The sequence below is a fragment of the Typopeltis vanoorti genome, chromosome 7 (assembly GCF_054136105.1).
Source record: "Typopeltis vanoorti isolate ZY-2024b chromosome 7, IOZ_Tvanoo_1.0, whole genome shotgun sequence".
Classification (NCBI taxonomy): Eukaryota; Metazoa; Arthropoda; class Arachnida; order Uropygi; family Thelyphonidae; genus Typopeltis; species Typopeltis vanoorti.
In genome coordinates this window covers 104,467,863-104,492,223 of record NC_143555.1, presented here as the reverse complement: position 1 = coordinate 104,492,223, position 24,361 = coordinate 104,467,863, and the positions used below count along the sequence as shown (strand labels likewise).

At 34.2% G+C, this 24,361-nt stretch overlaps 1 protein-coding gene across 2 annotated transcripts in view; it reads right to left on the bottom strand.

Annotated features, from left to right (window-relative positions):
* LOC150104932 (myogenic factor 5-like) overlaps nt 1-23,881 on the bottom strand; it is a 118,978-nt gene extending 95,097 nt beyond the window's left edge. For both annotated transcript variants that reach the window (XM_090396055.1, XM_090396056.1), the window contains exons 1-2: nt 23,476-23,881; nt 17,684-18,612 (exon numbers count right to left, since the gene is read on the bottom strand). In XM_090396055.1, coding sequence (XP_090252181.1) covers nt 17,684-18,583 — 900 coding nt within the window. In that variant the 5' untranslated portion in view covers nt 18,584-18,612; nt 23,476-23,881. The remainder of the gene's footprint in view (nt 1-17,683; nt 18,613-23,475) is intronic.
* Between the last annotated feature and the right edge of the window lie 480 nt (nt 23,882-24,361).

The window sequence follows — 24,361 nt, the reverse complement described above, 5'->3', positions numbered from 1 at the left end:
AATTTAATATTTTAGAAATTTAGTTAAATTTCTTTTAAATAATAGAAATACTATTAAAATTATATTAGAAAGGAATTATAAAGATCTACTAATATAAATATGGACTTGAAGAGGGATGGGATGATTTGGTCGACTGTGAGATGCGGTGATTAATATCCTAGGAGGGTAATGGATGGCAATGTTGTACTGTAGCCAATGAAGTCCTAACTGAGGCTCGGTTATTGCTGTTAACCCTCCTGCCATGATCAGAGCTTTGATAGCTCAATAACACCTTATCCCTACACTGTCCTCTACAGATTACGGGGAAGATGAAAAGCATTCTTGCTTTTCCACTTTAAGCCAGTCCTTATAAGGACTTGAAGGGTGGATGGATCGACGGTGAGATGCGTTGATTAAACTCTGATATTCTAGGTCTAGCTACTCACTGATGAGACCTCAAAAAAGGTCGAAACCGGTCTGGGTAGTGACCTCTCCTCATAATGTAAAACAGTACTACATCTCTTAAGAGCTGTGTGTTTTACATTATGAGAAAATATCAAGAACAGTGAGGGAGCTTGCTCCACATTTGCAACGAGTTGCCGTGGTGTGGCACTACCAAGTGGTCACTTACGCTTGGATACGCTGACAGTTCGTCGGCATGAAACGTTACAGATCGTAGTTTTCGATCTTAGTTTCGCTTACTGGCTGAAAAACAATAAGGGATTTTTATCCCCTTAACTTATATTTTTAAATATATTATAAGGTTACAATAAATTTCAATAAAAATAATTTAATAAATTTTAGAAATAAAATACATTTTAAAGTATTAATTCCTGCAGTATTGAGTTAATATCACAATACAGGATCATAATACATTACATAAACAATATTCAAGTTTATAGTAGTTATCACAACCAAACAATCAAGCATATTCTAAATTGTATTGGAGCATTTGTAAATTGATAACGTAATCACAAATTTACTGATACTTGAAATTTAGAACACTGGATCTTGTAGATTCGATGTTATACTCGGATTGCTCATTTGCCATCAAAACGTTCTTTTTGGAATACTGTGAAGCTTTGTGTTGGCATTTAAAGCCATTTCCAATTCATGTTCAATCTCGGATGCTGCTGCTGTCCTCTTAATTGGTGATTAGTAGTCATCGTGACTCACTAAAGTCTAGAGGTCATTCGTATCCGTATACCGTTAGTGTGCCGTATGTAACTGAGTCGTTTTCGGGACGTAAGGTTGATTGTTTCTGCTGCTTATGTAGCGATACTTAGCAGAGATAATTAGCTACCGATAACATCTAAAACTATCCTATTTCTGCTCCGTCAAAGATTTTCTTGTGTCGCCGTCCGACATGTTAACAGTGTAAGGGGATTAGCGCGTTTCTTATTTGTAGACAAGGTTCACCTCTGACCTTCTCCAATTTGCTTAATAGAAACCACATGCGGTGGACATGAGCTGTCCCACGGTTAGCAGGGGTAACCCCCCCCGCTCATTTATTTGCATTGCTTAATAGCTAATAAAAATTCTTTATTTTATCAGACTTGGATCGCGATGCCTTTCTCCATTGCTGCACCAGCGCTATGGCCAACTGATAACGATGAAGGGGGCTATTTTAGCTCCCACAGTTACGCCACGGAATTCTTTTGAACTAGTGCAAAACTGTTGTAGTGAAAGCTGATGTGTTGCTTAATTCAGCTCTTGATGGTATCGTCTCTAAAGAGAATATCCATTTCCTTAGTTTAAAGATGCCAGATAGCCAGTCGGTTATGTCTTTTTTTCCTTTTTCTTTTTTTTTTTTCAAGTAATTTTTGGCAACTTCTTAACTTTCAAAGTACAAAGGAATTACTGAAGTAATGGGTCATCCTCCTTAATTTATAATTTCACTATGTATCATTTAATAATTCATCTAACCAACAGATTCCAATGATCTTTTTGCATACTAACAATACCATACGTAACTGTTTCATTTTTGTACCGAATTCAATGACTAAAAGGAAGGATTTGATTTGATATTAGTAAAACAATTCATGAACATCGTTTCCAGATTTAAAGGTATTAGACGAGAAATGAGGTCGCAGATACACCGCAGCATGGTGACCTGATAAATTTCATGCTAACAATGCTTATTTTGGATTTGATGGGGAAATATATATATATACTACTTCGATTTTAAATATATATATATATAATTAATTTTTTAACTTGGGGTTACTGTATATTAGTGTTACTAAGTAATTTTATAAGCTTGGTTATTTAACTCCTAATCCCAAGTAAGCAAACAACTAAGTTTGCGCCTGAAACATAGTTCAAGTCTAAAGATGGTACAACACCAGGGAAAATACTAAGAATAGTGATCAGATCTTTATCCACCTTTACAACGAGTCGCCCTGGTGTTGTACCATCTTTAGACTTGAACTATGTTTCAGGCGCAAATTTAATTGTTTGCTTACTTGGGATTAGGAGTTAAATAACCAAGCTTATGAAATTACTTGGTAACCCTAATATATATATACAGTGGTATCTCGCTAATACGAACTAATAAAAACCGAGTTCGTTCGGATTAGCGAATTTCCCCCCAAGAGGCAACAATAACTAGCGTTTAAGACAAAAATAATCAGATTCTAATGATACATCAATTTAATTCTGTAAATAAATGAATTAACTGATAGAAAAAATGCTACTGTCCTGTAATATGAAACTTAAAAAATAATACAGTACACAAGTTTATTTTAATAAAAAAATTAGTTTGTATGTACCTGGATTGTTGAGGATTCTGATTTAATAAAATTGCATAGTTCAGTACATAACTTAATTTGCGTAAAAAATATCACTTTCTTGTAAACAACACACACACACACACACACACACACACACACACACACACACACACACACACACACAAATGTTTCACAAAATAACACAAAAAATTTTTTTTAATTTCTTTGTAAAAAAAGTTACTGATTTTCTTTTGCTTCTTGGAAGCTCAACTTTTTTCGAATGCTTCTTCTCGGAGCTGCATTAGCAATAAAATTTTGTGGAATGGTGTATCATTCTTCTTACTATACACATATTAAAAATGTCAACTGCTTCTTCATGTTTTAATTTTTTTTCTTCGAATTCTTTATCGTCATCATCGTCTACTAATTCATTTTGTAGTGTCATATTTATAATTTCAGCATCTGATTTGATTTCGAATTCACTTTCGGTTCTACCTCTGATCCATTCCGTAACATCTCTTTGTGAAATTTCAACATTTGGATTTATAATTCTAACCAAATTATGCACGTTTTGAATTTTCGCTTTTTGTGTATCACCGTAGTTATCTTCATAAATTCTACAAGGCCACTTCAAGGTACAAAGTACACCGCTGTCGAGCGTCATGAAAAAATAGGCCTACAGTATGACCGTACAATCGACAATATGAAAAAAAAAATACTGTACTATAATAATAATAAAATAAATAATAATAGTTAAAATAATGATTATTACATAAAAAGAATTGTACACAAAATACGTAATAAATAGTTTTTTTTTTCCCTTTCAAACCACAGTTCGGAGTACTGGAGGGTTCGGACTAAAGAGGTTCGGATTAGCGAGATACTACTGTATGTATATATATATATATATATATATATATATATATATATATACTACTTCGATTTTAAATATTCATCTTCGAATATAAATGGATACATTAAATTATTTAAAATAAAGAGCCAATAAGCTTCATTTCGACGATGTACACATTATTTAAATTAAGGGGATATTAAATCCATTCAAAACTCAAAGATCGGAATCATTATATTTCGGCATGAAACTCTTTGATTCCGATCTTTGAGTTTCTTATTAGGTTTTGAAACAATGTGGGATTTAATATCCCCTGAATTTAAATAGTGGATTTCCCTCTATTCACAACCTAACACGAGTATCATATGTGCAAGATGCACGAAGTGTGCTTACTATTCCTTAGTCCTTAAAAGGACTGGCTTAAAGGGGCGAAGCAAGAATGCTTTTCATATTCCCCGTTATTTGTAGAGGACAGTGTAGAGATAAGGTGTTATTGAGCTATTAAAGCTCTGATCATGGCAAGAGGGTAACAGCAATAGCAGAGCTTCACTTAAAACTTCATTGGCTACAGCATTGCCATCCATTATCCTCCAAGGGCTTTAATCACCGCATCTTACGGTCGATTCAAAATTCTATTACTACATTATATTATATTATATTACTATTTTCCAATACAGCAAGCTTTTCAAACAGTTATATGCTTTTCTAAATATAGTGTATTATGAATTTTCTACGGCTTAGTTATAAATAAAAAATCTTTATTTTTTCTTAATATAATTTTTAGAATATCACATTTATTTAACTATTTTTGTATGCAAGATAATTGTAAAATTAAATATTTCCATAATTGTATAAATAAAATTTATCAAATATAAATAAATGCGTCATAATGTAGTCTAATTTCTTAGTGAACATTAATTCTCTAACTTGATTTTATCTTCTTCTATTGTTAAAATTCATATTTTTCTAATTATCTTTGTAATTAAAGATAAACAAACAATATTTGTGCAATTATAATTATATTTAGAAAATTTAAGGTTAATACTTAATATTTTTAGTAATTTTTAAAATAATTAAGAAAGTATCAGACACCATTTATTATTTATTTACTATTTTTTATTTAAGTCTATATTTAAAGTCCAAGTTATTTTAGATTTTATCTTTGATTTGATATCTTTGATATTCTTGGTTTCTGAGTGTAATTGACGTTCCTAACTCGATCGATTTCTCTGTTTGGCCAAAGTGTGGTATAAGGTATATATATTTACTATATTTACTATTTTTTTATTTAAGTCTATATATATATATATATATATATATATATATATATATATATATATATATATATATATATATATATATATATATATATATATATATATATATATATATATATATATATTTAAAAGCCCACGTTATATTAGATTTTATCCTTGATATTCTGTAATTGACGTCTCTAACTCGACCGATTTCTTTGTTTGCCTAAGGTGTGGTGTATATGTATATATATATATATATCAGAGCTGCACCAACCGGGATATTTAAGGTTGATGTCCAGGTTTCGGACGGCTCACTAAGAAGCGGATTTTTGGAAGAGGAGTAAATAAATAAAGTTCTTATGTTGTATTTCCTAAGAACCTTGGCCAATTTGGGTGAGACAGAGCTTATGTAGGGTATAGAAATATTACATTTCACCCTATTGGTCTCTTCATTATTCATTGAGAGGGGGTGGATTTAATAGGAATTTGTCAATTGGTTTTTGTGAATAACCATTTAGTTGAAAAGTAAAACTGAGTTCTTTATTAAGTTCTATCTCATCATCAAGAAGAGAGCGAGCACGATGTCCTAGTGTAGAAATGATTCCAAACTTTTGAGGAGGATAATGATGGGAGTGACCGTGGAGATATTTGTTGGTGTAGGTAGCTTTTCTGCAAATCAAGATTTTTAATTTCTATGAGGAACGGGTCAGTTTGATATCCAAAAAAAAAAGAGAGAACTGTTAGCTTCAAACTCAGCCGTAAATTTTATGTTCGGATGTTGATTATTTAGATATTCTAGGAAGTTCAGGGGAGATTCACGGCCATGGCTCCAAATCAGGAAAATGTCATCAATATATCTTTTCCAAATTCTTGGTTTTAAAGGATAAGAAGGGATGGCTTTAACTTCCAGATCTTCTAAATAGACGTTTGCAAGTACAGGTGACAACAGATTACCAATTGCAAAGCCAAATGTTTGTTTATAGATGGTGTCCTGAAACTTAAAGTATCCTGATTGGATGCAATGAATAAGTAAGGCCATGATCTTTTTAGATAATTTATCTTTAAGTAGTACAAGAACTTTGTCCGCAAGAACATTGGTAAATAAGGAGACTATATCAAAACTAGTCATTATTTCATCTTCCTTAATAATAATATCTTTTATACATGAAACAAAATCTGCTGAGTTTCTAATGAAAGGGGATGATTATTCCACGATGATTAATAATAATCGTGGAATAAGCGGATGGAGAGAATGCAGAGAAAGGCGTATGTTTCTAGGTAGTTCAGAGGTGGTTTTCAGTAGGTTGTTGGTCAGGTTGTGGATCTCCACAACCGGATAAATAGATAAATTTATAGATAAACCGGACAAGTAGATAAATAAATAAAATCCAAATAAAATGTGTTGGAAAGTTGTTAAAGGGATTAAGTACATGGGGGGGGGATAAAGACATATGGGCAACTCATATGCGCTCGTAACTACCAACGTGTGCTTCCATAGATAAGCGTGGTGAGCTAGTCAAAGTTGTTTATGTCAAATATCAGAAGTCTTGTGTTTCAAGACAGTCAGCTATACTGTAACACAACAAGTTCTTTGTCTGGAGAAGTATCATTATTAAGGGACATATGTGAACAAGAAATTCATCATAGACTTCATTAAAGTAGGGACTGCAACGACGGCATCTTTGGGTACAACCGCCTTACTAAGATTTGCCTCAAAGTGAAAACAGTTCTCGTCAATATACTGAATGCAATGAACTCCAGAATATACAGGTGTTAATGAAATAAATGGTATGAAAGGTGTTTTATTTTTTTTATATATATATTCTCCCCCTCTCTCTCTCTCTCTGTGTGTGTGTGTGTGTGTGTCCGCGCGCTACTCATAAAAGCCGAAATCATTAACATCAGGATAAATATATCAATAACTTATATGGATATAAGAAAAAAATCAGAATGTGTGCTAAAGTCCATTATTTGTTTCCTGATCCAGAATATTCAGAAGTATTAACTTCTCGAGAAGACGTACAGCGGCCTGAAGAATTTTTTCCTCAAAAGAATAAGAATGCTCAGATAAGCAAACAAGAAAAGGATGTGGTAGAAGCAAAAGAGTTGAACAAACGATCCAAGTATAATAACTTTAGTTTAATCCTTTATCCAAGTGTGAGCGAATAAAGTTTGTGCCTGAAAGTATCTTCAGGACTGGGGTAAGGTAGTACAACACCGGGAAGCTCGTTGCAAAGGTGGAGTAAGATACCATCACTCCTATCTCAGTATCTCCCATAATGCACAACACATCTCCTTGCGGATATGTATAATGTTATGCATTAACATTATAGGGAAGGGCCACTACCCAGACTAGTTTCGACCTTTATTGAGGTCTCTTCAGTGGGAGCCAGACCCAAGTGGAGATACCAGGCAGAAGCATTAGCAAGGTCACCTCTACCTATAGGAGTTGCCAAACGATGTGCCTCCTTTTTATTAAATTAGTCTGGATTTAGAGAAAGATGTTGAAAGTTTATTTTTCACTTGGAAAAAGTGAAAAATAAACTTTCATCATAAACGATCCAAGTGGTTCACTAGTACTGATGCCAGGAATATTTCTCTTTAAATAAACGTGTGTACTTTTTGGGTTTTTTTTTTAAATGAATTACTCAATTTCATACCATAATAAATCAGTTTTTCGTATTGCAAAACTCCTTTTTTATTCTTGAAACACATAAATCGGCTTGACAATATACAGAGAATTTCAATCAGGAGCATTGGGATATACAAAGGATCCACAAGTGGCTTGAGAGTAGCGGTTAAAAAGAGATCTGTTTCAAAGCAATCGGAAACCTGAGATATAGATGGCTGTTTAAGATAGAACCTAGAGATTGAAGAATGAAACATTATCGTGAACCTGTTCTAGGGACTAATGTAAGAAACCTGATCTAGGAATCTTGATATAGGAAGGTGCTTCACAAATAAACATGAAACTGACGCTGACCTGAGGGCCGCGCATGGAGCAGCAACTTATAAAAGTAACCAGATTACTAAGTCTTGACCAGTATCAGAACTTCGGAAGCAATGGAGAATTCAGTAAACGTCTCAAAAGATGAGAAAAGCAAAAAATTCCTTTAACCTCCAGCTTTTCAAAAAACTATGATTGCTAATAAACACGATATTGTAATCTCTAAGAGGTTGCAATACCATGCGAGATTTTGAAACATGTAATGTATGGAGTTAACATATATATATATATATATATATATATATATATGCGAAGCCAAACACAGCATGAAAAAAATAAGGAAAACTCTCCAAATAATTCACAGGTTTGAAGTCGGAGAAAGAGCATAAATATTACGCTCCAGAATCATTCCAAGGTTCCTGTGGTGTGTTTGAAAGTTGACGAATATACACTGATGTCTAAAACCTAACGATGAACACTATTTTTGAAGTTTTGCAACCACAGTTTCAGACGAATCAGCTTGTACTAATTTGTAGAATTGATAATTTCTAGTATAAAGCGGTACACATTGAAATTTTCGAATCGCGCGCAAAGGGATCACGTGGTAGCACTCAATAGGGCAAAAGGTTGCGCTAAGCGAATTATATTAGTTAAGCTTCGATTTGACGTAAGCTCTTTTCGTGAAGGATAAAGTTGCAAGCTTGGATGTCTCAAAGACATCATCTATAGATGATTTCATGCGGGGAAGAATTATTGGAACGCTTGAAGAAGGCCGCAGAATTACGAATATCGCTAGAGAGTTCGGAACTCATATAGCGTTGTATCCTGGCTCTGAGCAGCGTTTCAAACCAATGGAATGTGTTCGAAACGTTTGCTAAGAGGTTGCCCTCACTCTTTCACGGAACATGAAGACAGAGTTGTGGTTATAACAGCAAAATGTAATCTACGTACTATGACAGGTCAGCTTGCAAGTCGGCTCCATTCAAGCGACAGGTACGCGGATATTTCGACAGACTGGCAAGACGTCACGACAAGTAGGCTTATACGCCCGAAGACCTGCCGTTTGTATCTCTTTATCCCCAGCTCAAAGTAGAGTACATTTTCAGGGGTGTTCTATCCATGAAAATTGGACAAGACACCAATAGACTAATGTACTCTTTACAGATGAGAGTCGTTTTAGTCTTTCCACCGATTCTAGACGACACTTGATACGGCGTGCAAGTGGTACTGTTTATCATCTCGAGAATGTTCTAGAAAGGGATAGATACGGCGGTGCTGGGGAGCGATGGTGTGAGAAGGCATTATGCTTAACGGACGCACCCAAATAAAAGTGCTGGAAAAAAAGGGACTATGACTGATGAACGATATTGCAACGATGTTCTTCAACGTCATGTTCGATTGCTTCGTGGTGCTGTAGGAGAATAATTCATTTTTATGTATGACAATGCCAATGCCACACCACATCTTACACGAGCAGTGGAGATGCTTCTGGAGACTGAGGATATTAATCGAATACAGTGGCCAGTATCCCCCCCCCCCCAGATCTCAACGCCATAGAAAACATTTATGACACAATAGGGATTCGCATTGCTGCTCGAAATTCCCCTCCAGAAACAAACAAGGCCGTAAATGGTATGACGTTGTGAGAGCTGCATCGCAGTTCTGGGGGGGTGGGGGGTGGACACATTCCATACTGAAATGTCTCTCGGCATTGTTTTTTTTTCTATAAGGACTGTACATTAAATCCTTAATTAAGTCGTTAGGAAATTAGTAACTTTTGCCAAAAACGTATTGCAATTTAATTTGTACGAACGTTATGACACATTGTTATGTAATATAATTGATTAATATGCTGTCAATAAATTTATGTCCACATTTGGCTGTAGTCATGAAAATGTTTTCATATACAGGTAAAAATATAGTTCATCTTTAGCTTTTAGACACCAGTGTATTTAGGAGACCAGAAAAATGCAGTCTTTTACTGATCCTGGTGAGTCTGGGGATATTTTAAACTACTCTGAATAATATGATGTTTGTCTTGAGTCATTGTCTTCGGAATTCAATACGTCAGAATTGAAGATCTTGGAGAGATGTGGAATACTAGACATCTGCTCACCTGCTAATTTCTCATCAAAGGACTATTATTATTTATATCATTTGTGTATAGATTTCATTCAGTTTATTATTATATAAAAGTTTAATATATGATTATGATATTAATCATACACTCTAGCATACTAAACCTTAAGAGAGAGAGAGAGAGAGAGAGAGAGAGAGAGAGAGAGAGAGAGAGAGAGAGAGAGAGAGAGAGTGTGTGTGTGTGTGCGTGTGTGTGTGTGTGTGTGTGTGTGTGTGTGTGTGTGTGTGTGTGTGTGTGTGTGTGTGTGTGTGTGTTATGGGAAATATAATCAGCCAAATATTGAAGTTCTTTTTTCGAGAGGTTAAGAACATCCGTGCAAGCTATGTGATATCCTCGATCAAATTAAAGTAAGGTAACCAATGGCTAAGAGTAGGAGAGCTCGTCTTTGGATCATTATTTTCTCATAATAAGTAATAGTGTCTCACTTGAGATGATAGATCGTGGGATAAAGAAGTCCTGATCGTGCTACTACTAATAAACTTGAATTGTGTCTCACACATCTTTACATAAATCTGGTTTAACATAATGGATGTTAGGATGGACAATAATAGACTTCAAACTATACCTTCTAAAATCTTGTAGGCTAGACAGTTGTAGTCACTTATCTGGTTGCATACTCGCAAGGCTTTTGTCCCATAGCGAATTTTCAAGCGGATTTAAGATATCACATTGAACTGCAAACTTTCGAAACCACATCAAAATCTAATGATGCTCCTGCTTAATAGTAATCTATACAATGATGAATCTTTAAAATGACCCCTATTTCCTTAGATAGAGAAAATAGCCAAAGGAAACAGACAGTTTCCTAATTTAATCTTGCGATTACGGAATAATACGTAAGAAATTTGTCCCTCTTTCGTAATTCCTAAAGGGAAGAAGGGGTCCGATGATTAGCGTAAATGACTTTCATTTAATTGTATCAGTCTTGAACAATGAATTTAAAAATGTGCACTGCATGGATTTAAAGTTAAAAAACTAATTCCTAAAAGCTATTTTGAAGTGAGTCCATTTTCATAGATGTGCTGTTAACCGGAAAACGAAAAGCATAAATAAATAAATCAGTTTAAATGTTCAGATTTAAAAGTGGCATTTGTTCAGTTTATACACAGAAACAACCTCTTTAGAAAAGAATACAATGAAACAGATTTTCACCCTCTTCAGTTTTCACACTTCGGGATGGAACTTCTCACCTATCCATTTTAGTAAGCATCATTTCGCACATTAGTCAGTATACATTACATGTCTTAAGATCAAGCGGAAATACGATGTCGGAGCATGTTTAAGTCAGCCGGTTACACAAGTATGATTAGTAAGACGGCAAAGAGAGAGAGAAAGAGAAAGAGAGAGAGAGAGAGAGAGAGAGAGAGAGAGAGAGATGGCGGCGGTGACAGGCTATTTGCCTTCTGATAAGTTGTTTCTAATTAATGGGAGCAAAATCTGCATCCTTCTCTCACGAAGCTGGTTGTATTACGTAATTTCCTTCAGGTATAAACAACTAAAGCACTTAAGAAAGGCTTTTTTAGGCTGTTAATTTATATCACTAACGGAACTCCAGAAAGTCAATGTACTTGCTGCAAATCATTTATCATTGTTTATTTCTTGGATAACCAGGGAAAAGTTTAACTGAAGTATGTTAGATTCTTTTTCTCTCTGTAGATATCATTATGATAGGAAACATTCAAAATTGCAAAGAGCGCCCGAAATCAGAGTCTCAATTTTTTCTAGGTCAAAGTAATTGAATTGATAAAAGTAGTGCATTAAAATTCTTGGTGCTGTATAAATAAGTTGCGGAAAGTGACACTGATATTTCGATACTACAGCGTATAGTTTCGTGTGATTACATAATTTGGATATTAAAACTTGTTCAATTTAAAGTAAAATTAAAATAGTGCTTTCAGTTTTAGTAAAGCTAGCAATGTTGGTGTATTAGGCTACATTTTAAAGCGATGATATATGTGTATCTCATTTAAATATGCTTAAATATGATATTTTCATCATAAACAAATGCTTTTTTTTTTTTTTTTGGCTAGATGGGTGAAGCAAGAATGCTTTTCATATTCCCCGTTATCTGTAGAAGAAGATGTATGGATAGGATGTCATTGAGCTATGAGTTCTCGTCATAGCGGGGTAACAGCAATAGCCGAGCCTCAGTTAAAACTTCACTGGCTACAGCATTGTCATCTGTTACCCTCTGTATCTCTCTCTCTCTCTCTCTCCCTAACAAATGCTATTTTTTCGGGGGGGGAGGGGAGGATGGACTGAGTCCTTGACTCTTTATCCCTTCATCTGATTGAAAAAAAATGCCTGGATGGGGTATTATTGAGCTATAAGTTCTGGTCATGGCTGGGTAACAGCAATAGCCGAGCCTCAGCTAAAACATCTCACGGTCGATTAACTCCTCAGCCTCCCATTACTATTTCTTCCTTATAAGGACTGGCTAGATGGGCGAAGCAAGATTGCTTTACATATTCCCCGTTATCTGTACAGGACAATGTAAGGATAGGGTGTTGTTGAACTATATAAATATAAAGCTCTGATCATGGCAGAAGGGTAACAGCAATAGCCGAGCCTCACTTTGAACTTCATTGGCTACACACTGCCATCCATTAACCATCCCTGGGTACCCATTTTAGTCGCCTCGAACGACATGCATGAGCTACATTGGCGCTATTCTTATCCCGACCACCACACGGGAAGCTATTGATTGAGTCCTTATAAGACTGGCTTAAAGGGGCGAAGCAAAAATGCTTTTCATTTTCCCCGTTATCTGTAAAGGACAGTGTAGGGATAAGGTGTTATTGAGCTGTTAAAGCTCTGATCATGGCAGGAGGGTAACAGCAATAGTCGAGCCTCAGTTAGAACTTCATTGGCTACAGCATTGCCATCCATTACCCTCCCATTGATTGAGTACTGAGTACGCAACAATTCATATATACAATAACTGAAATAAAATTTGGTGCTTCACTAATTCATCTAAGGTTAACAGAATTATTAAAATTTAGGTTTTTATGAAAAAATTTGAAATGCATTTTTCATATTCTTTTATTTTATATTCTCTTATGTATCATATTTCATATGAAATATGAAATATGAAAGAATATAATTTCAGGAGTAAAATTTTAAGCAAATGAAAGCCTTAAAAATTCAAATTATACGACTCGCTCTGATCAGGGACGGCTGGAGGTTTTGCTGACTATACTACTGTATAACATAACTATGCTGCCAACCCAGTTCAAATCACAAGTATCTTGTAAGCAATATGGCAGTTGCTTACGGGGCCTCGGGAAAAGTTATTAGTGGAATTCCAAAATATTTACAAAAAAAAATTTTTTTTTTAATCGAAAAATCATATAATTTTATTAAACATAATTTACGAACATTAAATACATATATTTATGTACTAAAATATTTCCCATACCAATTCATCTCTGAAACATCAAAAATTCTATTATCAAATTTTCTTAGAAATTTGAAAGTGCGGGGATATCCTCTGAGCGGGAGCCTCGGTTTGAAGTCCGAAAAACCGACGTCTGAGCCGGCCCTGGTTCTCATAACCAATGCTAACAAATGCCAGGTTATGATTTTGTTTCACTTTTGAGTAATTTTCGTTATTCCACAAATTTCTACATCTTTTATTAAAATATTAATGCTAAAATGCTTTTATTGGATGCCAAAAAGTACTAGGATATTATTATGAGTGGTTTTAAATAAACACTGATTTTTAAGTTCATTCTAAAAATGATCTTTTAATAATCAGTAGCCAAAAAAAAAAGAAATATAAAATATTATTGTTTGAAGATTTAATATAAAATTTCTTATTATATTTATACACCATTTACAATCTGAATTATACTTCTATTATTTGCATTTGCATTTCTAAAAATATGGAAGGTCTAAAATTTAATTCTTTAGATTTAGTTCTTTGAATTTAAATATTTTGCCCGAGCATAGATATTTTGACACAACAACAACAAAATAGAACCTACTGTACGCCCACAGATACGAGACCCTTCGACACTTCTGCGCATGTCAGAAGAAGGAGAAATAATTCTGAATAAATAGGGTAATCAATCCGTCTTGTAATAATAAACAACTCATTACAAGACGGATTGAAAGTCGGAAAATTAACTTTTCTTTTATGAACATTGAAGTTTTTAAAGTGGTAACTATTGCTTGTATAACAGTTGGAAATTTTTACGTATAAAGCACCTAATTTCGCGTATTGGTGACCAATACGTACATCAGCTTATTTCTTCCCCCCCCCCCTTCAACATGAATTGACTTTTTGGTGGTTAATATTGAAAAAAAAAATTGAAAAGGAAACTGTATGGAAATATACAGTTTCCTTTTCAACTATATTACGGAGTTACATTACATTGAACACCATAGCAAAAGCAATCGTTATTCATAAGTTTAAAAGTGACAGAAATCATAAAAAGAAACAAAAGGATTATTATTATTATTATTATACGGGTACCTTCATGGAGTCCAAAGACTCATTGCGGGAGACCCAATCTATCATACCTCTCATTGAAACCATTAACAGACAAAGCACTCACAACTGACTCTGGCAATCCATTCCACTCATTCACAACTTTCCAAGCAAAAAATCTAGTCCTCACACCCCTACTAACCACACCTTTATTCAACTTTCAGGAATGATCCCTTGTTCTGTTCCTCCAGTCAGATGCTGAAACATTTTCCCTGCATCTATCCTATAAAACCCTTTAAGCAACTTAAATGTTTATTTATATTCCAACTTTTTCTCCTATCAACTAACTTCTGCAATCCACACACCTTAAATCTATCCTCATCGGGAAACATTTCACAGGCCACTCATCATCTTTGTCACTCGCCTCTGAATCCTCTCCACCGCTTCCACATCCCCAGGGGACCAGACAATATATTTAGAAAATATTTATAAATGTATAACAAAATGACTATATAATGCGCACAGTAATCCAGATGTGGGCGTATAAAGGCCTTATAAAGAGAAATAACTTTCTTATCTCTATTTGTTAATGTGTTTTTCAATAGCCAAGTAATCTTATGTGCTACATTAGCAATATGTCCTCTAAAGTTTACTCTATCTACCATCACTACCCCTAAATCTCTAGCTTCATCTATTTCCTGGAGTACGGTGCTATCAATGTGATACACGCTTTGTAATCTATTTATCCCAATAATCTATTAAACTGACAGCCATTAACTTTGGCCTATAACTGACAGGCAAGCTCGCCACATCGCCTTGATTAACTGTATCTAATTTCGCATCATCACCAAACAACTGAATATTTCATTTCAGGTTATTTCCTATATCATTTATGTACAAATTTATCAGCAATGGTCCCAGCAGTGAACCTTGCGGCACACCACTAGTCACCTGTTTTCGCCTCGATTCTACCCCTCCATATATCACTTTTTGATATCTGTCCAGCAGCCACCCTTTGATCCACTTAACCAGTGTCATCTCCATTCCCCATTTGTTCTAATTTGCGTAGCAATGTTTCATGTGGTATTCTGTCAAATGCCTTTGCAAAATCAGCAAAATCATCGTGTAGCCATTTCCTTTATCCAACTCAGCTTACTCTATTATAAAAAGTTAGTAAATTACTAAGGCATGACCTACCCATCATAAAGCCATGTTGACCCTCATAGTGTATCATATTTTTATTTATCCATTCTTGAATTCTGTTTATTACCAATTTTTCTAGTAGTTTTACCACCACGCCTGAGAGACTGATTGGCCTATAATTGCTACTGCTGTCTTAGAATGCCATCAACAATTAAAGAACTCTGATCCAAATGGCCGAAACTACACATAACGGCCACTGAATTAGAAATCTTCATGCAGAATACTCGATCACGTGAGTCACTACTTGTTCTAGGCAATTATTTGAGAATACTTCCGGTCAATAGTGTTGATCACAGTCGGAAAAACAAAGGATCTTTCGGAGTTCGATAAAGGGCTTATTGCGGATGTCCGTCTGGCTGGATCCCGTTTATTCAGCGGAAAAATAACCCACTCCTGCTTGTATAAGAGGCGCAACTGTGGTCGTAAGACTGTCTGTCAGGATCGAGATCGTCTGAGAAGGCTTGTACGGACAAACAGAACATCTTATGCGCAGCAGTTGACCGAAGCATTTACTAAAGGCTGATCCCGACCCCGTATCTCACCGAACTATGTGCAGGGAATTGAAGAGGATCGGTATTGGCACTCACATGGTCGGTATGTGTACATTATTTAATACATTTGCAAGACAAAAAAGCGCCTTAATAAATATAAATACTAGAAACGTTTTGAAGAAGCGTAAAGTTTATAATCGATCCATGGTTACATTTTGAAAAGAGAGTTAAAATGGGATATATTTGATGAGATTTAAAAAAAGTTATTTTAATAAGAGTAACGAAACTAGGACATAAGAAAATATTTATAAATGTGTAACAAAATGACTATATAATGCGTACATTAAATAGATAGACGTAATTGCCCATGAAATTAGAATTGAAATAATTCAGTAGCTATTATTAATTTTTATTGCCCGTTACTTTCAAAGAGACGAAAACGAAATTAAATTAAAGAGATAAATAATAATAAAAAAAAAACTAGAAGAATTTCCTAGCAAAATAAGCATTGCTCTTTAAAAATGCAGGAAAAGATTATAAAATAAGTTGACATATTTGAAGCAAATAGGCCACAATCAAGTTGGTCAACCCTCCGTGTTGGGGCCACTAGTTTTTTTTTCACTCAATTTACGATATTTTGCACTCCCTAAATACAGATTCGCTATATTATTAACCTGGATGATATTCCTGATATTTTCTCAGCCTCCAAATCCATATCTTACTTAGTTCCCTACTTCCATGTCTCTCGATTTCTTAGATCAGTATTTCATCAGTAAATTATTACTGATTAGTTCAGTAAATCAGTACTGATTTACCCTTCAATCAATACCAGGCACTCAAGCATCATACGAGTACATTTGTACATAAAGGAATACTTGAATGAATTTCAATTGTTATGAAGACTAGTGTATGCGGGATGAATTTCATGAGTAAAAACCATGCAATCCTTGCATGAGACCATTTAACTCACATCTGTAATTGAAAAAAAGCTTTTGCATTTGTTATGAATCAAATCCAAGTCTTTTCCAACCAAAGAACTCATAATACAGTAAGACATCTCCGTTAACCTCTAAGTAACTATGATTCATCTTGAGAAAAAAAAAATTCTGGAATCCTAATGCCTGCATTAATAAAATTATTAAACGAACTTCTGCAAAACTTGAATCTAATATGTAGAAAGCTTAAATTATATGAGTTTACTGTGATTGTCCTGCCCAGTAAACAGAAATTATAATGACGATTTTTTTGTGGAGATCTCAGGAAGGCTCCTGTAGTTGATGCAACTTTTCCTCTGTTTACATCTCTGGAATCGGATTATAATACAATTCATCATCTACACTAGGTTTCCCTTAATCGATACTCATCACGGACTATTCCCATCTTATTTAATATCCTTACATTATTAGTAAATTTATCCTCGAGAGCCTCTTTCAGAGAATACATTTCGAAATAAAGACATTCTCAAAGGTGACTTGCGACGGATAAATGACCTTAACTGTTAATTACAAATGAGCACCACCGTTGAATCACATTGAATATGAACACTTAATTATTTTAATTATCGCATAAAATCAATTGTTGCAAATAAAAGCTTTAAACTTGTAATTAGCACAATAAATTAATGAATGAGACGTGCGTCATACTCCTTACCCTGAACTCTCGACATCTTCCGGTCCTGTTCGCATCCAGAGCTATTCTACCGCCGCGGTGCAACCCTTGTGTTCCCTGTAATAATTCTTCTAAATTTTCGATGTATTCGATAGCGTTGCGGAGTATTTCTACTTTGGGAAGTCTCTGATTAGGGTTAGGACAAGTTCGTTGTTTTAAAGTTTCGAATGCCTCGTTGACTTTTCTTAATCTCCTCCTTTCTCTCAAGGTTGCCGCCTTTCGTCTGTCTATGGTGACGGCTTTTCGTTTGCACGCTTTGCATGCCCACAGTAAACACCGACGCTGCGCGTGGCCGTGAAAAGGAGGAGCCAATACGTGAGGCACGTGCTCTTCGGTTTCTCCTTCGCAGACAGCGTTCCGGTGGACGTTATCGATTGACCTTCCCGCTTCCTGGTGACCGACCGATCCTCGAACTCGTGGGATGGATTCGGTCGTATGCGTATGAGCGCTTTCTTTGGACACCCCGTATTTTGACGTGCGAATTCCTTCTCCGTTCGTCGTGTCTTCGGCGCGTTCCACCGTCGGCGAGGTGTGCATTTCCTTCTCCCCTTGCGAAGACATCGAATCACTTTGTTCGTAGGCACTTCCCAAATTTCTGAACGCTGGACACCCACCGTAGCCCGTAAATCGCTCTTGAGAATTAGGAGCGGACACTTCCAAACGCTGAGTTCGTCCATGGAAGGAAAATGCTCCGACACTGGTAAAGTTCGTTGACGGAGACTTCGGAATATCTGGTTTCGACCAGAAATGTTCGTTGTTGATTGTAGGCAAGTGTACCAAACGATGAGAAACGTCACTAGGGGGAGCCACTGATGGACATGCCATTTGAGAGTGGGGGGAACTATTCTGAAATCTGCAACTTCTCATCTCCATCACCATCATGAGAGCTTACTCGAAAACTGGAAGACAATCTGAAAGAAATAATAAACAGCCAGGTGAGAACCTGTCCAACTAAGTTCATCACAAATACTTTTAAAAGCTTTAAGAACATTGTAAAAAATCTGTCCTAATAACTTTCTTAGAGCAAAATTTCAAAAATATTATACACAGAAATTCACTGGCTTCACCCGAGGTGTTTCTGTCGGATCTTGCAAAAGATATTTAGTGTCTTGCGACAATCCAGCTCCGAAATAGGAAAACAGTAATATATTCGAACATTGATGAAGAAATATCAGTTTTGAAATCAGAGAACTTGGATTGGTTTGGTAGAAAGGATTACGACCAAACACTTAAACTTTGAAGCCAATACATGGCCTGGTAACTGCGTGTTTTATTCCACCAATCTAGATCTCGATGAACAGTTATAAAGAACACAATCTAAAAGAAATTTCAAAATTTCAAATTTGAAATTTCGTTTAGATTAGATTGAAACTTCATTTCCAAATGAAGGTGGATTAGCCAGTTTCATAATGAGATGTCAGGATTCCTTTCCCGGGAAAATTCAGTTTTTTCCACCCAACAAAACAGGCAAAAAATCAGCCAGAGAACATAGTTAACATATATAGTGCATTACTTTATATCCTTAGTTACTTCCGCAATTACAAACAACAACAAGTAGATAATTTGCCAATTTTGCGTATGAAAAACGCGAGTTTCCTGGTAGTATAAACGATTTTATTTTTATTGTAATGAATGACCTACCTTCAATTGAAACAGCCTTGTAAATGTTTCTATTGCCTTTTTCTTAAAAAAAAAAAATTATACTCTCATGGTGCTTTGGCCTTCTAGGCATATATAATGTTTTAAAAAATAAAACAAATGACGCACAGAAAATTAATCTGGTTGTGTTGGAGATGCATTGCTAATCTTGCTATTAATGTTGTAGGCGAAGGTTTTGAAAATACGCTTTTAATGATAGCGACCATAGGAAAAGAAACTGAAGTAGGTAAGAAGGGCTGGACGATATTTTGAATTTTGTACAAAGTGTCGTCCAACTGTTTCAATTGAAAATAGGTCAGTCAATCTTGTATATTCCATCCTGTTCCTTGATACTTGTCAGTATCAAAGAAAAGGATGGGATTTGAACATAGCTGCTAATTGGAAAATGGAAATAAAGACAAAAGAAAGGAAAATAGTGTGAGCCGTCGAACTTTAACAAGCAAAATTCTTAAGACCACACAAATCCTACAATCTTAGGGGTTAGTGACACCATTATAAATTTAGAAACCTTGAATAGTTGAAATATTCTGGTATTTTCTAGGGGAGAATATTTCACATTTTTAGTTTAAAGCAATCGTCAAATTATTACACTTTCAGGAGCGACAATACATATGGAACATGTCAATAAAAATTCGTTACAATAGGTTAAGGACCAAGAAGACTGGGTTCTCCAAAACGATAATTTATGCTGTTCAAAAACCACTTTAGATACTCTATATCGATAACTGTGTGTTCTTATAATGCAATTTATCTAATAAAACATTCTCCAGTAAAACAAAAACACGTATTTGTATAACTTAATAACATGTCACGTTAATTTCCTTTCCTGTAATCAAAATAAAGAACTCAGCTCGATGACAGAATGTGAACAAGAGTTAGCTGCAATGTTTTCCAAATTATTGCGAATTATTCTAAATTTGAGGAGGTGAAATACTACACAGATTGTTTCTCCAACACAATAGACATTACTACATTATTTGCGGCATCTCTCTGACAGGTATTTATGAATGCTATTCAAATCAAACATAATTTTCCTTTAGCAAATTAGATAGAAACAGAAATCGAAAACATTAATTCTCAAACTATAAGTATATAAATTAAATGTTACATATTTTGAGTTATTAACATATTATTGTATTATGTATTATGTATTACACATTATGTATTATTGTATGAGTTATTAACACATAATTTTGTTATTTTACAAAATTATAGCAAATGTCTATTTCCTAAATTGTAAGCTTTTTTTATTGTTGTTGTTGTACGCTCACGAAAGGTTATAAACCTATTAGATATATGAAGAGCCAAAGGATCAATTTGGCAACATATGACTTGTTTAAGTTAAGGGATATTACATCCCATATTGTTTCTTAGCCGAATAAGAAACACAAAGAGTTTCATGCCGAATATAGCAGAAACTACATAAAGTTCGGCGATTCCAAGCGTAAGCAAATACCTGGATACTGCAGCAACTGACCCTTAAGGTAGTGCAAGATGAGGCTCTTTGTGTTTCTTATTCGGCTAAGAAACAATATGCGATGTAATATCCCTTAACTTAAGCAGGTTATAAACATATATTCTATTACAATTGTAAGTGGCTATGGATTTTTTTCTATTTTATTATTACAAAATTTGTATATATATATATTTCTATATTTTTATATATAATCTAAAAATTTTGCTTCAGAAATAAAAGAAAAAAGACCTTTAAGCTCTCCTAAGCCTCTGATGATATTGAGGAAATATTCCCACACCTTATAACGAAATTTATCTAGAAATTTAAATAATTCCCATATGGAACTTAAAATCAGGTGGATTATTGGAGGACTTATGAGTCCTTTTTAGGACTTCCAGGGTAGCGGATAGCAATGCTGTAGCCAATGAAGCTTTAACTGAGGCTCGGCTATTGCCGTTTCCCAGCCATGACTAGAGCTTTTAGCTCATAACACTCCATCCACACAGATTTTCTTCATTCAGATGACGGGATAAAGAGTCAAGGACTCAGTCCATCGCCCAGTTCTTATTAGAACTATTAAAATCAGGTGTTAATGTAATATTCATATCTCATCATTGTTGTGACGAATATTTATAAATTGATAACACTGCAATACGAGGAACTTTGTTCTGAAAAAAAAAATCAAAATTTAATATCACTATTAAATTTTAGTATTATTTAAAATATAATTAATATTATTTTATTATTACTTAAAATATAATTAATGTCATTTTAGTATTAATTAAAGTATAATTAATATTATCGGAAATATATAATACTGTACGCATTAATCTTCTTGGTATATTTAATTCTTAAATAGAAAATATAACAATATAATAAATACACTTTATATAAATACAATACTTGTCTACATGTTTAAAAAAAGTTTAACGAAGAAAAAGGCGCAATTAAAAATCCTTTAAAAAAGTGTGGCAATCATTGCAATTCTCGATTAATATACATTGGATTAAAACAATAAATAAAGCTGATGTAGGAAAATTTGTTCCGATCAGTTCTTGTCTTGAATTGAATATGAAAACTGTCTACATTTACCCTGAAAACGAAGAATAACCTCCTCATTTCGAATGGCTAAGTTCTATATTGTCTAAAATATATTAATCTATCATATCTGAGGTAATACTACTGCACTACAGAATTAAAAATATAGATTGAAAAATATGTACTGAGGCTGCATTAAAAATAATACTGAATTTTGTTTATATGTTTTAATTACATTTAAAATTTTAAATCCTTCAATATATTTAAAAATGTTTAATATTTCATTGCTTTTAAATGCCATATTACTTTCCTTTATTACGGATGATGGCAAATGGTTAGTGAAAATGCCTTGATACGTTTTCATGGTATTGATACACGAACATTAAAAATTGAGGAAACAGGGTAGGCGTGGATTAACTATAACGACAACATTTTTTTAAAAAAAATTCTAAATTATAAAAAATATCATTATTTTATTAAAAAATAGAATACAAATTAAATACTTATTATTGATTATGGCTATTAAGTTAATAAATTTAATAAGTTTGGTTAGTTATTTAAGAAGTAAATTTAACACCTTTTTAAATACATTATATATAATAACATAGTCCTATCAAATTCATGAACTCCTTTATTGAAGAATATATCGAAGAATATATTATTTCTGATTTCTGCAGTTTTTATGTTACTATTTTTGCAGTTTTGTTATGTTATTATATCATATTATATTATGTATTACCTATTATATATTATATTATATTATATTATATTATATTATATTATATTATATTATATTATATTATATTATATTATATTATATATAATGCATTCCATCATCCGGATCAGCTCGCTCTCTCTCTCTCTTTTCTCTATACGCATCCTAAATTATGTAAGCATACTTGTAAGTTCCTTATATGTATGAAAAATCATTGATTTACTAATTTCATTTGTGATTTAATTTAATATAATTTATTTTATTAAAATATTTAGAACTCTGTACTTATGATAACATGGTCCTTGAATGCTGCTGAATATGCGTATATTTTTATATAATTTGTATAACGTTATTTAGATTTATAGGCAATTATAATTTTTTATCTTATTTAATATATAGTATAATATAGTCAGTTTATAATATAGAAAGTTGTACAATTTTGCAAGGATGTAGATTTGTGTAACTTGCGCTGTTACTTGAAGAGTTTACCAATAGTAATCATAACAATTCATGACCGATTGTTATAATGTTTCGACTGTTTTCTACTTTGAACTGAGAGCGGCATAAATAATTATGTGCACTGTGCTTCTTTTTTTTTCTTCTTTTCTGTAATCAGCAAGAGACCAATGAGGTTTCTTTGAAAAAAGTAGTCAAACTAATATATCAATAATCTGTTTCGGTTTCTAACTGATGAACGATAGCGATAGTCAAGTAATAAGATATAATTATTAATAAAGTGAATAAATAACTGGATATAATTTAATGATATATTAAAGAATTTTTTTTATTTTTGCCATCTTTTTCCTCTGGTATAAAGTCAGTTGTATAGTCAATCTAAAGTTGTTTCCATGAGATATAAATGATTTGGATCCGGATGTGAGCATTAGGTAGATTTAATGTACTCACCGATTTGTTTGGTGTCTTTATTCAGTTTTGTCCACTACTTGATGGTCATTCCGGATGAGATTTTCGGATGACCTTTAGCGAATGCTTCACCTTATTCTAACTGAAGCGGACAGTTTGTAGGGGGAAGTTATCTTTACATCCTGCTGTTTCCGTAAATGAAATGGATGAGCGGACGAACGACCGAACATAAACAAAACACTTCTTTGTCCTACACACAAACTTCAAGAAAAAATACGAGCTCACTAGTTCTCCCCGATGTCACCGCCAGTGCTTTCGGAGATGCCGCATGTTCGTCGCCGTCCTCTTTGAGACGGTGGTAGGACGGTCATGCATTCCTGATTCTCGTATCCTTGGTTGGAGGAGGAAAGCAACCCCTAGCTTTAGAGATCCCTCCTGCAGATCTCTGTCTTCTCTTCCTGTCTCAACGACCATGCGCAGAAGAAGCTGTGAATCCGCGGGATATTAAGGGGATAGAGTTTCAGGTCTGAGGAGCCCTCTAGGTGTTTTTATTCCTAACATCCGTCTGTCCCATGTAGCAAATGAGGCTGTTGGTACTTACACATGTGGCTAATTACCTACACCAATGACATCACGGCTGGGAAAGAAAGAAAAATGGGAACGAGGGATGAAGAAAGATTGTTACTTTTAGGTTTTGTGATAGTTTCTTGACCCCCGAATACAGCCGACCGTGAAACTCTTCCAGTAGGAACTAAATATGCAGATAACTGGGGGAGTTTCTTAGAAATACTTGAGAGCAAGTACTTCTATAATGAATTCAAGAATACAGAAACTTAGAATTGTATAAATAGCGTAACATATGTGCAATAGTTTACTCAAAAAAGGTTGCCATTCTTTATTTATTACCGCTATTTTTTAATACAATTGC